This window comes from Colossoma macropomum, unplaced genomic scaffold (genome assembly GCF_904425465.1).
Source record: "Colossoma macropomum unplaced genomic scaffold, Colossoma_macropomum, whole genome shotgun sequence".
Taxonomy (NCBI): domain Eukaryota; kingdom Metazoa; phylum Chordata; class Actinopteri; order Characiformes; family Serrasalmidae; genus Colossoma; species Colossoma macropomum.
The window spans coordinates 971,872-988,298 of record NW_023495267.1 but is presented as its reverse complement, the minus strand read 5'-3'; the positions used below and the strand labels follow the sequence as shown (position 1 = coordinate 988,298).

At 38.8% G+C, this 16,427-nt stretch overlaps 1 protein-coding gene across 14 annotated transcripts in view; it reads left to right on the top strand.

The window, feature by feature from the left end:
* Positions 1–16,427, top strand: part of plekha7a (pleckstrin homology domain containing, family A member 7a) — a 98,824-nt gene that overhangs the window by 37,311 nt on the left and 45,086 nt on the right. For 10 of the 14 annotated variants that reach the window (XM_036561684.1, XM_036561685.1, XM_036561683.1 and 7 more), the window contains one exon: positions 13,207–13,290. In XM_036561684.1, coding sequence (XP_036417577.1) covers positions 13,207–13,290 — 84 coding nt within the window. Of the gene's footprint in view, positions 1–9,883; positions 9,981–10,010; positions 10,140–10,166; positions 10,186–11,730; positions 11,757–13,206; positions 13,291–16,427 lie in introns of those variants that run through there. The other 4 variants (XM_036561689.1, XM_036561687.1, XM_036561696.1 and 1 more) reach the window with 4 other exon arrangements.

Below are 16,427 nucleotides of genomic sequence, written 5' to 3'. Positions count from 1 at the left end.
AAAATTTATACAATAGATTTATAGAATAGATTTAATCTTGTTTTATTGGTTTCCTAAAAATACTCACATTGAAAATTTACACATTTGAAAATTTACACATTTGAAAATTAGAGCAATAGTTCATTGAGAAATAGAATTTACACAATGTTCTTTTTATCCCAAAGGTAGTTAATCAGCCAAGACTTGTTTGGTGTCTGAAGTTTGCTTCTTTAGTTTTGTACTGGAGTAAGGCTAATGTAGCTAACAAGGAATGGAAACTTTTACAGCTCCAGTTATCATTGTGCAAACTGTATACCCTCCCACACTTGCCTCAAACCACAAATGAATTGTTAAGTAATCTCAAATAGACTTGCTTATGTGCCTTGTGACACACTGTTATCTTTAAAACTGGAGAGACTCTTGGCCACTCATTAGATACATGCATTCAAATTTCAAATTCATGCTATCTTGATTAATCTACTTGTTTGTGCAGCTGGTGCACCTATGCAGTGTGGACTTCGCTCATTGTTGAGTTGTTTTTCATAACATTTAAATGCTGCGTCCCCAACATGAGTTATACTTTGCACATTCCCATAGGCTGTCAGGATCAAAACCAGCGAGAAACATTCCCGCTGCCCTGGAAACGATTACAGTGCTGCATTTGTCTTGAGTGCTCAGTATATGTTCAAAACAGAAAGCTGCTCTCTTGAGACCTTATATCACTGATATAGACCTGCACAGGTTATGTTTACAAGACTTGGTGATGTTTGTTCACCTTTCACTTCAAGCTTCAAGGTATGTAGTTATTTTCTTATCTGGCCTGCACCATCCCTTCTGCATTCAGCACTATCCACACAAAGATGAACATACTTCTTCACTGATCCCTTTCACTGGAAGGGTCTTCAGTTGGCTAATGTCTTTGTTGTATTCTGCATTTCAAACTGCGGAAATGGGACTGGTTGTGAAAATGACTGCAGTTAAATGTCACTCAGCTGTATCATTTAATATCCTACTTGTCGTTAAATGTTGAATGATTAATATAGTTACATAGTATGAGAACACTGTGTATAGGATAGTTCCTGCTTCTCTTGGCCTGGGGGCAAGGCCTGACTAAATTTAGGTCAACTCACCCAGGGCCTGTCCAGTTGCATCATTGATTTCCATGAAAATATTCAAACAAAATATTGTAATACTGTAAAAACTTAAACTAACGCTAACTAAAAAAAAAAATAGATTACGGCTTTAAAATGTTACGTGGTTGCATTAGTTAAACAGATTTTTTGCGTTAAATGGAAATGCCTGATGCCCTAGGTGAGTTTCTAAAGAATGACCCTTTTGTCAATATGTCCTTGTGAGTTGAACTTCTGAAATCAGTGCCTTCAAACTCTTGGTCCTCAGCAACTTAATAAATTTATACTGCTTTGAACAATAATGGCACCCCACAAAGTGAATGCTTTCAGCTGCACATCTTAGGTTAGGGTTACTCCAGGACTAGGGTTCAGAACCACTGCTCTATGCTAATGAGGCCCATCTAATTCAAGAAAAAAGAGTATGAGACTGATAAGCTGACACTGGCAGTATGCATTTTGCTGTCTAATTAATTGCTGGAAAAAGTAACCATACTAACACACCCACTTAAACTCAGGAAGGGCTTGTTACTTTGTTGATTAGCTAGATTATGTGTGTTAGAATAAAAAATATACAGGGCAGGTGTGCTCCAGGACTAGGGGTTGGGAACCACTGGCATAGAGGTTTTCATTCTTGTTGGAACCTTCCTTATGGGGGATCAGCACAGCCAAAGCTAACCAACGCTAACCAGATGCAAGCTAACATGTTGTTTAAAAGCATACATTTTTTAAAAGCTGTGCAAATAGCAGGCAGATACTGACTGAAACGCTGCTTCTTTCTGCAACTCTTTTCTCCAGTAGCCACATGGCAGGTTGTGTGGGAACACCATACAGAAGCCTACTTAAGTGAGAGAAGAAAACATTCTTGAGTTTCTGCTCAGATACATGAAAGCTAACTTTGTTCTTGCTATGGTTTGATAGTTTTTCAAATTTTGTTCTTGCTATGGTTTAGTAGTTTTTGTTATAGGTTTAATAAATGTTCAGATTGTTTTGAAGCCACACAACTGATAGACTGAGATGAAGATGGACCTCACATTAAAAGTAAGCATGCTAAAAGAAATCAAAGATCACAAGACAAATATGATTAATGTAGTTCATTTAAATCATCCAATATGATCGTCAACCGTGGTGGATGGGATCTATCAGTGATTTGTGTTACTATCATCATCCAGCTCTAGCCTTAACTCATAATAATGCTATATTCTCTGATTATGTCTGAAAGCACCTGAAAAATGCTCATGGCATTACACCATTCACAATGAGATGTTATATAAAACCAACATATTGTAGACATTTAAACAAATATTTAAAGAAATTACCCACCCCTGAGGGCTATTTTGAGGGTGGTGCCCAAAAAATTATCATATGGTCCACTGGCAGTGACTATTGATATGTTTCTTTGCTTTTCTGTGCCAGAGTTCTACCTCATTCAGTACTCTGAGTGGATTGAAAGTTTCAGAAGTTTAAGTAGGTTAATTAAACAGCGTGCAGCATTAAATGGAAAGTAACAGGTTGAGTCTAAAAAGTTAATGTATTGCTTCTTTGTTTTGAATTAATCATTTACTGTTAGTTATGAGCTTAAGGTTACCAATCAGTGTTGGACATTTTGGTTAAATTTCTATGCTGTTATTAAAAAAAAAATCCAATATTCAAAATTATGAGTCATAATACAAATATTTTTTTGTTGTATTATGGCTCATTTTCTTTTATCTTATTTATTGCACATTTAATGCACTAGGCTTATGGTGTCCAAACATTCAAAACCTTTGTTTTAATGAAAGTGCACACAACACCACCAGCATTCGGTGTTGCCACACGCTGACAGCTAGAAACTCCCAGCATATTTCAATGTTTCTAAACTCAGCCAGACCACAAAAAGCCATAATAGGTGAAATGCATACTAACAAAAGGTAGTCAGTCAGCTATGCAACTAGCAGCTAGTGTTAGATTAGACTTGGAGCTAAACTCTGCAGGTTGGTAAATCACCAGGTCCAGAATTGGACACCCCTGCACTAAATGATGTTGGAAGTTTTATTACATTAGGTCTCTGTGTAAAATTAACTTGAACTTTTTGTATATAGCTGCATTTCTGCAACGGTTCTTATGTGGTATGTTCTGCTGCAGCGTTTGTCTGATGTGTGATAGCCTTTAGACGGCTGCAGTAGTCTTTCTATGCTTCCTCCTTTGGACTAAATAGATAGAAGCCTAACCAAAGCTGACCTTTCTCTAACCCTTCTCTCTCCTTTTCATGTAAATTATCTTCTTCATTATGAATTTCTGCATTTTGGTGTGTGCACTGAAATGGGACACGGGCATTTCTAGTTTCTCTGTAGCCCACATATATGGTTGGCTTCCTGTATGTGAAACCTGTATAACTGTATAGCCAAAAGTAACACAATTTAAAAATGGCTTCTTCACTCTTCATCCTTTAAACTCACTGATTGCCCTGCATTTTCCTTTCCTGCATCCTGCCTGTCTCTCTGTCACAATCGATCCTGGAATTAAACAGCCATCAACGTCTCGGAGCACACTGCCGACATCTCCAAATCTCGATGGTGAATCACCTCAGATTATCCTTCATAAATATTTATAGCCATGCTAATTCTGTGCCAAGACCCTGATTCCATGGCAGGGACCTAACGTGGGAGGCAGCTGGAGCATAAAGAGCCTCTTGTTGAAAGTGTGTGTGACTGTGATGCTGACCACTACACACCAAGTCACAGTGATCAATATTCAATTTTGTAGTAGTGTCATTACTAATGTTATGAATTTTGTGATACTAAAATGTAATACTGAAATTATATCTGTGTTATTGTGGGATGAGAATGTGTTTTAGGACTTAGTAAAGATGGTATATAATAAGTATGCTAACAAGAAGTCGTAATTGTTACCTTGTATATTAGGGATGCATCGATAGCATTTTTTTCAGACTGAGTATGAGTACATATTTTTTAGCCCCTGACGATACTGAGTCCAATACCACAGTTAAATAATAGAAATCTAGCTGATTGAGAGAGATGTTAAATGATGCATAAGCTAGCTATGTTACGCTAGTTACCTTTGATCGAGTACTGCTGCAGTAGGGAGGAACAGGTTTAGTTTTTAACCCCGAGCTGTATCTTTCAGCAACAGTCTCTGTAGCACAGTGACAGCAGGCTGTCTGACCTGTAGCTGAATGTCCTCTAAAGCCAAACATACACTGTGTGATTTCAGAAATCTTGTTCTTGTTGAACAATCTTGTCAGCTTCTTAGTTCAAACAAAACCAGGTTCTTACTTCATCAGTGCACTCAGTGGTACATGCAAGCAACATAACTGCTTATTCCATTCACAGCGCAAGGATTTTTCGTGACTTGGTATAGTAATACAGAATTCAGTTGTTGTTGGGCACTTATAGGTGAGCATATATCAAGTATTTTACAAAAGCTTTGAACGTATATCAGCCAATCAGATTTTAGAATCAAAACTCTCTGTTTTATAATTAAAACACACACCCACTGGGTGCATAGCCTTATTTCAGGATTAGATTATGAAATCATTTTTTGTTGATGTATTGAAAACTGGCTGTGGCCCTAACATTTTTAGAAAGGCATTTGATTTTCAGTTTAGTATTCAGTGTTGAGTTAATGTGATGACATGTTTATGAATACCAGTGGATGAACTTAATACTTAAAGTGGGAATTATGATATGTTGACATGCTCTGATAAAGATTACTTACCGTAATATAGATGGGTAGTATTTAGTTATATGGAATTTTTTGGTTAGAGTGCCTTGGTTTTTGGTCTTGATTTGTTCTTCCTCACAACTTTGTCTGAACCAGATTAAATAAAAACTCTTATCTAGTTTTACTTCTTAAGCAGCTATCCCTCCCTTTTTAGAGAGGCCTAAAAGCTTTCTTGCAGTGAGTGCCTGGCCTGCTATACATTAGTGTTGGACTGTGTTTGAGCTCTCTAAAACATAACAAACCCGACCTTGTTGTGCAGCAAGTATTTCATGTTTCATTGCTTCTGCGATTAGGGATTTAAGGATATTGTCTTGAGGTGTAACTGTGAATGTGGCTGAGCTATTGAGAGCCAACAAGGGTTAGATAGATGATATGCTTTACGATATTTTCAATGCCAGCAAGGTTTTTAGAAAGTGATATGTCGAACAATGTTAGTATTTTACTGCTGAGCAAAACTGCTGTGTTTGTTCCTCATTTGAATTGTTCAGTAGTTAGATGAACCCATAGAAATGATCAAATCTGATTAACCAAACTCAGGTATTGTTAATTTGATTAAGCATCTTCAATGTACAACAACTCAATAATATTGTGGTGCAGTATTGTAATATTTAATTGTTAGCCTTTCCACAGACAAACACACAGTGGTATAACTAGATGGGGCAGGGCAGGCAGTTGAACTGGACATAGTACAGTTCACTGGCTAGCTAGCTTTGTTAGTTAACTATTCTACAGCATTGCATTTTGTGTTCAGAACTTCACTAGATGGATAAAAAAGGGAGAGAAAGGTGGAACTGAGAGGAAAGGAGAGAATGTGCTCAGAATAACCAATTCAGTAACAGAGCAACAGGTCAGACTTTAGCCTCTTCTACTCACCTGATCATTTAGCTGATTTACTAAGTCTACTGCTGTTGGTTAACCTCCATCAGGAAATATCAAATTAATCCACCATCAACCAAGATGATCTCCATTATCGATTTTTGCTTAAAAAATAGCACTAAAATAACCATTTTGCCACTGATTTTACACAAACAGAAACTAGCAGAAGTCATTAAACATGTGGAAACTTTTCTTACATTTGTAGTTTCTGCTCCAGCCAATTAAAGTTTTTATTTTTGAATTAATATTTTAGAGACATTACAGAGTACTTAGGAAACATGGACATTGTACCATATATACAAAAATGTAGTTCAAAGGATTAATGTACAGGTATCACTAGCTTTATCTCCATGTGTCCAACTATTTAAAAAATTGTATGGAATGGATTATTATTTGTACTGGAATGTTTAAGTGACAGCTTATTATGGTACGGTCATGCATGATATTCATTTTTATGGCTGGAGTGCAGTGAGAAGTCAGGAAGCAAGCCTGTGTTGTTCCAGCTGACACCTAAACTACCAAATGACACATTATTTTTAGTGTACTTGCATTTATTTGTATTTATTCCAGGGTTATATAGCAAACCAAAACATTAGATGCAAGTGGGTGGAGTGGCATGCCTTGAGATCATCAACTTGTTTGAGATATGACAGAATACTGAATAAACACGCAAATTACATTGTAATTTTTTGTTAACTGAATATAATTTTTGTACGGTGGGGGGGGTCTAGTAATTGTTTTTGTATTGGCGGCCCATAGAATCCTAGTTACGCCACTGGAAACGCACATACATGAAACTCATTTACGGCTTTTTTCCTGTAACTGTAAATTGTTACAGTTACAGATAACAGTTAATAACTCCCCCAAGTGTCCTTGTAATGTTCACATGCCTTTAATTTCAGTGCTGGGGCCATAAATGTAGACCTCTTCATTATAAAATAGAAAGTGTTCATTTGTTGACCTGCCTGTGGTATTTACAGTCCTTTTTTTACGCAGTCATGTCACACAGTAACTTGTATATAGTAAAATTTTATACAATAGTTAATATTAGAGCACATTTGATACAAAGTTCTGGGCTTCTTTGCTTTAGGTTTTTATTCATTTTGCAGAACTGTTCTTTAAATGCAATAAGAACACGAGAGAGAGTGCGTTATCGCAAATAACATTACTGCTGTGATTCTGTCACAGGCACAAGCCAACAACAGTCTCCATACTGTAGCCCCAAGAGACCAAAATCAGTCTCTCATCCTTTGGGCCCAGGCCAGTTACCACTGTGTTAGCTTTGTGATACAGTTAGCATTGTGATTTCCCCTCACAATGATTGTTTGATTGATATACAGCAGGGATGCCCAGTCCTGATCTAACATGCATGATCCAGTTTATCAAGGCCATGAGAAATATTGGTTCTTTTAGTTGTTTGATTCGTTGGACACTCCTTTCAGACTGTTGGTGGCATTGTGTGTGTATGTTTGTGAGTCCAAGATGACTCTTTTGGGGTGAAGACTTGAGACTTAAATGGTTATGATTTCACTATGGCGGACTCATATCATGCAGCTACCTGTGGGTAGATCCTGGCCTCAGAGGATAGATATCTCAGTGTGTGGCTTATATTAAATAGAGCATTGCTATTCTGCACTATGCTAATGTGGGATCTGCTGTGTGTTTTGGGACCAGAAAAGTGAGGCAGACTTTCCCTTAATATCCTGTATGGTTTTAGCTAGGGAGCTTTAGGAACTACGGGAAATGCGATATGGTTGAAATTGCCTTACTGTCAGACAGATCAGGCTAAAAAAAGGTAGATATTAGAATATGCCTCACAATGTCCAGGGCCAGGCCTGTGCTAGGCAGGGGTGCCCAATCCTGGTCCTGGCACATTACCACCCTGAAGAGTTCATATCCAACACTCTCAACACTTGAAAGAGTTGGAGCTTAACTCTGCAGGGTAGGAGATCTTCAGGACCAGGAATTGGCACCCCTGGTTTTTACTGGCAGTCCAGTGACTGGTGGTGGTGAATGGAAAAAAAGGGGCTTAGACTAGACAAGAGGAAAAAAACATCTATTTTTGCCCACTATGCCCGCTCAGACACGACCACTTCAATTTTTCACCATGCATGGGTAGTACACAAACCTCAGTGGGTCTTACAAAATCGGCTTCAGATATATTTTTTACAAGGAATCTTGAGTTAAAGGTGGTACATCGATTTTTTTACTTTTATGATTAGCCTCATGAAAAATTAAACCTGCATCAAGAAAGCCTGCAGGCCTTCAGATATGTGTGGTTAAGTTTCAAGTTTTAAAAGGAAAATATGAGCTACAGGCCTGCTGTAGACTGCAGGCAGTCTATTTTGCCGCAGTACCCGCTTGCCATTTAAACTGTACCCTGATTATACAGTCAGTAGTAGGGGTGCGGGAAAAAAACGATTCTTAGATGCATTGCGATGCGGACGTGAACAATTCTGAATCGATTCACAAATGTCAAAAATCGATTTTCTAAATATTTAATTTATAACGTAATGTTGATGGAACGCAAAAGGCGGAACTTGGAAGTGCGGAAGTGCAGCACCCGGACAGTCTGTGGTGGCACATAACAAAAAACAACTGTATGAGCGAGAAATCCGACCGGCAATCTCTGCATTAAAAGCCAGGTTAGGTCAGGAGTCAGAACCCAAATGTTAAGAAGAGCCATTTTGTCCTTTCAACAAAAATCAAACCACCTTGGGAGCCGCAACATTTAATGTCCAGTATGTCTCAGTATGTGCTGATGTCCTAGTATAGACTAAACAATATAAATGAGAGCACAGATTTACTTCACTCTGCTTTAAGCTTTAGCAGTAGCCGCTTTCCTCCCATCTCCGCCAGAAAACTTTTCCTCAGAAGTAGATCAGTTAAATGTCTCTCAACGTTCGACTGTTTTATGAGGCTGAAGTCGCTTCTTATTCTCCAGCTTCTTGTTCGAATTTACCCGTTCCACCTTAAATTCTAACTGAAGCGCTGAATGTAAATGCGGCACCATTTAAGATGGAACGGGAGAATTCGAAAGAGAAGCGACTTCAGCTTCGCCACATTTTAGTGTGTGAGTCTCTCGTTGCAGATTTAACGTACCAGGAAACCAAATCCGCTGCTTATAAATGCGAATAACGCATCGCTGCTATGTGACCTGCAGTCTGCACGCCGGTTCTCAGTCGTTGCGAAACAGTTGCACACATCCCATCTCAAAAATATTTTACTGACACAGCGATGCCCCCCCGCCGTCTCTACAACGAGACCAAAACCGAAGTTATAAAATCACTAAAGAAAGCGGGTAGAATAGCTGTAACGTGCTGCGTGGACATCCACTGACACTGGATCTTATTTCACCGTAACTGCGCATTTTATCGCAGATGAGTAGCAGCAGCTTCTCGTGCTCCAAACAAGAGCACTGAATGAGAGCCTTCTAGTTCACTTGCCACATCACTCCCATTTGTTTTGTTAAAAAAGATATTTGAAGTAAGTTCATTATGGATCATTACAAATACTTTGCTTTAAAAGTACTTTAAATAACAGTAACACCGAGTCACTTAGTCACTTCAAACTGTATATGGTCTCTATATTTTGTGTATATTTAATATATTTCAGTTGGTTTTTCTTGTATTTTTATTTTTACTTATTTACTTTCTGTAGAGTGATTAGCTGAGCCTCACCACAAGCATTTCAATGCATAAATGTCCTGATATGTTGTGCAAATGACAAATAAAGTTGAAACTTGAACTCGAACCTTGAGCTCACACAGTGAAAAAATATAAATGCTATATAGAAAAAAAAGATGCATTGAGATGCATCAAAAATCGTTTTATAATCGCATCGCAGCCCTCTGAATCGTAATCGAATCGTGAGGTGCCTAGAGATTCCCACTCCTAGTGAGTACACAATGTCACTCTATCTTGTTAAATGTATGAAGCAAACAAGAAAGCTAATAGCTTTATCATCCAGCATGTGAGAAAACCACGCCCATTTTTTAATTCATTTTTCTCAGAAATGTAGCTGAGATTATTATCAAACAGTTGCTGAATAGCATGAAACCTGCAGCAGCTTTTTTGTGGCCATGTGGACATGTGAGCTTTGAGGCCCCCCTCACCCCACCCGCTGCCTCTTAAGTTGTCACTGCCACATTACACCACTTCTAATGCTGGCATTTCATTCATCTCACCCATGCTAGACAGGGCAAATGCAGCCAGTAGCAGCCAACAGACATGAGCAGTCCATGAGAGAGTCAGAGCCTGAACCACAAGGAGACAGGTAGACAAGAGTGCTCCCTCTATTCCTCACGCCTCATGGCAGGAGAGGCATGTTGAGTGGGGACAAGGTCATGTTTATACTCGGAAGAAAAGGTTCAGTTCGGAACCCTGGCAGTCTCAGCTTGCAGCTCGGGTGGAAGCCAGCCGCAGTACAGCTTAAGTACAGTTTCTCTGCCTGGCAGATGTTTTGGATAATACAGCACAATGTTAGCTCTAATTTTCTTTTTTTAGTTCAGAGAGCTTTGTTTATTCAAATCATGTTTTGATGTGGATCGTTGGGTGTGGAGAGTTTGTTAAATTGATGTTTCTTTAACAAGAATTTTCTTTAATGCGTTTAAGCTTTGTGTTATTACAAATTTAGATGTGAATTGGAAAATATAGTGTTGAATGAACGTTTAGTTGGTGGATTTACCTTTGTTGAAACTTCACTGGAGTAAATTATTATAAGTAAACATCCTTACTTAAACGATGCAGTTTAGATGTGTTTTTGAGAGATTTCTGCTTATTTGATGGCTGAACTGCCATTTGTTGTACATACAGTGATCATCCTTCCTATTTATTTAAATTTAGAGGCAAAAATGCCATTAAGTATAAGTTGTTAATTTTCTGACATCAGGAAAAAATGGCAAAAACATTTATTTAGCAGCATTAAAAGTGTGTCCAGCCTTTGCCTTTATTAGAGCTTTCATTGTTTTTGGGAGACTTGCATTCCAGTGGCAGTCTGTGGGATTCAGAACTGATTGTCTACTGAGTCATTCTGCTCAGTTGTGTTCAAAAGATTCATTAAAAATCTCACATGGTACTCTGTCAGTGATGTGAATAGGAATGACCTTGTTCCTGCAAGGCAGCCCCTCAGCAGAACGCTCTTCACCGATCCTCTGCTGCATTTCAAACACAACTCGTCTGGATGTCTTTAAATAGACGTGACCTTTGGACTCAACACACTCACATGGCAAATAGATGTTTTGAAGCTATGTGTTTCGGATCCCCTTTATAACGTGTCAGCTGCACGGGTCAAGCGATATGGAGACAAATATTTCACTTAGGGGTACTCAGAGCTGTCCATTACAGAGAGAAACTTGTTTTTGTTTTAACATTTTCTGCCTCAGCTGCTTTTGTATAGCTCTAAAGTCAACACTACTCATTCGCCCTTATGTTTTCAGATACAATGCCGCTTAACGTCACGGTGATTTTCTTGTCATCAGGAGTGAACTACAAGAAGTATCATGCCAGTTGCCAGTCTTGTATAAAGGTCTAATCAAGTAGACGTCTTATAAATGTTCAGGTGGTGTTGATTTTGCAGCCACTTGATGCTGATTGTGCAAAGCATTTAGAAGTTTCCTCTTCTAACCAGTGGTTAGTGCAGTCCACGCAGGTTTCAAAACCGTTCGCCCCTGGTCAAATTACATTTTGTTGATTTTCTAAGTGAAAATAAGTACACATTCTCAGAAAACACACTTGTGCACATTTTAATGCACAGTTACTGTTTATTTGATGAATTTAACATATTGGAAAGAAACATGAAACGTAGGAAAACGTTGTGTACGACTGTATATGTAATGACTGTATGACTGTATTGTTTTCCACATTTTTCCATTCAAATCTATAAAAAAAAAAACTTGTGAAATGCCCAACCCATGTATTAATAAACGTCTCACAACTGTAGACCACCCTTTATCAGTGTACACTAGTGATCACAGTACGTAGCGCATTGGGAAAGAGCTGACATCTGTTCACTCCAGGACTCTGAAGCCTGCCATGGACCAATGATCTTCAGGTCTGTTTGTTTACACTCTGGCTTAAGAGTGACAGCATAGCTCCACAGGTGAATTAGCTGTTGAATTTGACATGCCCTGGTTGAGTGTCCTTTACAGATTTATAGTTAGTGCATATGGCATCGGCCTCAATCCATCATTCTGTCGTTTACTTCAGAAAGCCATCAGGTGGGGCCTCCTGGGTTTTCATGCTAATTGGGTTGTCACGTCAACACAGACCTTAGACAGTGCTGTCTTCATGACACAAACTTCAGCTTTCATGAGTGAAAATGCAACTGCAACTGGATACTATGAAATCAGTTTCTGTGCCCTGACTGTTTCTCACTCAGACTAAGGAACGCCACCATAGTTCTAGTAATTTTAAGTGATTTTTATGGTCTAGAATAACTAGTCATTCAGGCTTCTCAGTGTAATAGGCTATTCTGAAATTAAAGGTGAAAGCATATTTTCTCTGACAGTTTGAGCCCAAGTTCCATTTCACACAATGGATGTCTTAAGTGAACTGCATTTTTTTCAGCCATTAAAATCTGTGAAAAGCTTTTTAGCTGTCAGCAGAGACAGAAATATCTGATAGTTGCGTGTGGCTTTATGTTTTACAGATGAAATGATACAGAAGGTTTTGTTTTTCTTTAAACACAGTGGGACATTAAACGTTAAAATATCATAGTTCCCTTGACATTCACTCTGCATTTGTGTGTATTCTCTTAGTGAATGTTATATCTTTTAATGAACAACACAATGAAAAGTCACCTGATCTCAACCCAGTTGAACACCTATGGGAAATTTAGGACCTATGTGTTACAGTGCTCTTTACCACCATCAAACACTAATTGAGGGAATATCTTTTGGAAGAATAGTGTTTTGCCCCGCCAGTAAAATTCCTGAAACTTTGTAGTGCTTTGAAATGCACCAGTGCACTGTGAAGATGTTCTGGCAGTTCTTGGCGACTCAGCACCCACCTAAGACTTTTTATTCAGATTTTTATATGTATATGTCTCCCAATGTATTTTAGTCTGAACACCACATTAGCTCTGTTGGACTAGAAGAAATACTTCTGTGTAGAAGAATGACACTTTATTGTGCATTGAAAATGTTCCAACCATTTCAGCTTTGACTGTGTTGTTGTGTTCAGTGTGTGAATTAGCCATGTTTTTGAGTCATGCTTTGATTTTTTTTGCTGTTTGTTAATATTAATAGCAGCAAAATGTCAACTAGGATCGATAATTGCTGCCATGGGTGATTCATGCCAAGCTGCTTTACATAAGCTCATCTAAGAAAGCCTTTGGTAGCTCACCTTAGTTCGTAATGCCCTCAGAGAAAGCCATGGGCAATAGCATCACATCCCGTCTTTTCTCCTAAATGGTGTGTGTGTGTGTGTGCGCATGTAAGTGGTAAATGGGCAAACTACCATCGTGCTAATGCTGTGCTTCTTTGTTTTTCTTTTGCCCTCAGCCATAACCAGAGGACAACAGTGTTCAGACACCCAGTGACAGGCCAGCTCTCAACAGAGAACACGGAGTTCAGACTGCAGGAGCAGTGAGTGCCTCTCTTTCCCTTTGTTTGTTTTGTGTAATCTTTTTCTTTTTTTTCAGCTCACTTTTACATGCTGTGGAAATGTAGGCCCACTCACATCTTGCTCCTTTGTCTTTTGAACAAGGGCTACTGATCTACAGTGATCTCAAACCCGCAAGTGCGACAAGGTGCATTTCCACTAACAAAGCATTTTGCTGATAGTGGCATCTTATGCAGGCCTCGGAAAATAAGCATATTTATAAACTCTGTACTTGCGCACGCTTACACGTGCAGAGTGTAGGTAAATATAACTGCACGTGTGAATTGGTTACGTAAGTCTTTGCTGTTAGATATTCTTAATTTAATTACATGAGAATTAATTCATTGCAAACAGTATCCGTTTCTCTGTGTAGTACTCAAAAGTGTCATCTTATTCTAAATCATAGCTGGATTGGTTGAATGCATTAAATAGCCATTCTAGACATCCATGTCACCTCGCCTCAGAGTGCACCAAACACTCTCTAGGTGGCTATTGATGCTAAAAGAGCAAAGATGCGTAAGAAATCACGTGTGGAGCACTTCGAATGATCAAATGATCAGTACAAAAATCCACGCTGCCTCCGACTCGACTCCATCACATAACCGCTTCAGGCAGGGATATCAGTTCTTTTTATTTTCTGCTTTTCTTTTATAATTAAACAGTTTAAAACTTGACACCACGAACAGCAGATCTGTTTATTCCAACAAAATCACAGTCATGTTTTACCGCTGTTGGTATCACGGAAGAGTTGCCTCCACATACCGTCAGTGCAGTGCATGATCTGCTCTGCAACTACAAAACCATAACAATGTAGTAAATCACTATTTTAAATATGTTTTAGAGTGCTATAGAATGTGGAAGAGCGTGATTTGACTAGATTACTATGGAGCTTGCAGTTATTTTACTTTCAAGTGAAAAAAAAAAAAGACTTGTCTCAATGTGACAGGTTGGAAGGGCTTGTGTTTTGATGAGCCAAAGATGGACAGAAAGGTGGTGCGGTCTGAAACAATGATTAAAATGGAAACGTATCTGTACTGTCAGGTGTATGACTGAAACCACTTGAGATATTGTTGCCTTTAAGGGTGACTTTGAGAACAACTATTCGGTACCCACTCAGAAATACCAAAAAATATCAGCGCCTTTAAAAAGAATCATCAGTGTCAAATGTTTTTTTGCAGTGTATTGATGACATTCTCAGCTTTATACTGTAGCATAATGGAGTTGCGTGCTGGCTGTTGTCATTGTCAGTTTTACCTTTATGAAATGATCTTAAATGGTGTCGTGAAGATGATGTCATGGGGCATTATTTTTAAAGTAACATGAAGCAGTGTCAGATTGTGAGCAGGCTATTGCAGATAAGTGAAGTGGTTACCGATGATGTAATGGAAAATGGGACTCTTTTTAGTGGTTTAGGTTATTTCCTATATCTGCAGTATTAACAGTTCATCTTTTTGTTTCTTTCAAATGCAAAAAATATGAAAGTATGAGAAATGTATTGTGGTAAAATGTGCATAAAATAATAGTTTTTGTTTATTTATAACGTACAACATATATAACATATAAAAAGCTTGTCGTGTTCCGTTGGAATTGTCCAGTTGTTTGGCTGTTTATCCAGTTTACTGCTAACTTTGCTGTGAATCCTAATGCATTTCAAGGAATTGCTTTGAAGTTACAGAGCTTGTTGCAGCTCTGACTTCTCAGAGATGCTGGCAGAGCTCCAGCTAGAAGGCTATAGTTTGTCCTAGTGTCCTATTTCATAAATGACAGTCAGTGTGTTAGACACTTCTTCCTCCCTGGTCGCCCCAAGTCTATATCTGAGTTATCACTCTTGTCTCATAAAGAGCAGCCCAAACTGTACATGCAGCTGGGGAAAAAAGGCCCTGCCCTCGATTCCTGTGCTCCCCTGTGCCATGCCTTCCAAACTCAGAAACTCACCACTTCAGGCATGTGATGGCAGCAGGCTGCTGAAATGTGACTTCAGAAATGCCCCCTAGTGTTTAAAGAATATAAAAAAGAGACATTTCCTGTACTCAAACACTCAGGCTTGATTTCTCCTCATCTGCTAGGCCTCTGTTCTGCTGTGAAAACCAAAGGGACTTCATGCAGCTTTATGTTGGGATCAATTGAGTGTTGGAACTTTTCTTGCGTTTTCCTCTGTCTTGTGTGAGATTCTGAACATTGTGCCTTCTCCTCCATCCTTTGAGTGTGATAATCCCTAAGTACTAGCTTTTGAAGTGATCTTTCTGGTGCTGTCATTTTTTGAAAGACATGAAAGGGAACTTGCTCAGAGAGTTAGATGCTGTCACATGTCTCCATGTGCAACAGATTTCTGAGAATGTCCTGTGTACAAGATGCAGATTTATTTATTTATTTAGCTTACTTACTTGATGCAATGACATCAGTTATGCATCACGTAAGTGATGTAAGTGTACACTTAAAGAGTCTTACATCAGAAATGGCTGTGTTAACTCATCCAAGCTCATACAAGATAGAGCAAACCAACAAAATTTCCTTATCTGCTTTCTCATTTCACACTTTCCTAGATAGATGTATCCATTATTTCCCCAGTGTTAACGCTGGAGTCCAGTTTTAACGGCTACCTGCTAGACTGCTGTAGCCCCAGTTTTTCTAAAAGTGGCTCAAATTAAAGCTGGTATTGCCAAAGCCAGGCCTCTTTCTCTTTCCCATCTGCCTGAGAGCAGGAGGGCCCCGTTCTGATGGATGCGTCTCATTAACAGCTATGTGGGCGTACGTGGCTATATGAGGGCTTCAGCTAATGTGTCATAGGCTTTCAGCATAGCAGCCAGCCGTAGCATCTGCTGAAAAGGGCTCAGCATGTGACTCAGCCCTTATCTGTGAAAGTAGCAGAGCTGGGCTTCTTTATGCAGAAACAATCATGTCTGTGTGTGATATATTTCAAAACAATTACCTAGAAACGGTATAATACAGATACCGATACCAGTATTGAAACCTTGAATATTATCCAATACAGCGCTGATATTTTTTCTTTAAAAGCTACTAAGCTTTAAAATGAGCTCTTTTTTAATTAAATCAGTTCACTTAAGATGATAATCTGAAGCTGGACTAAAAATATCATGCTCAAACTACTCAAACACTACTA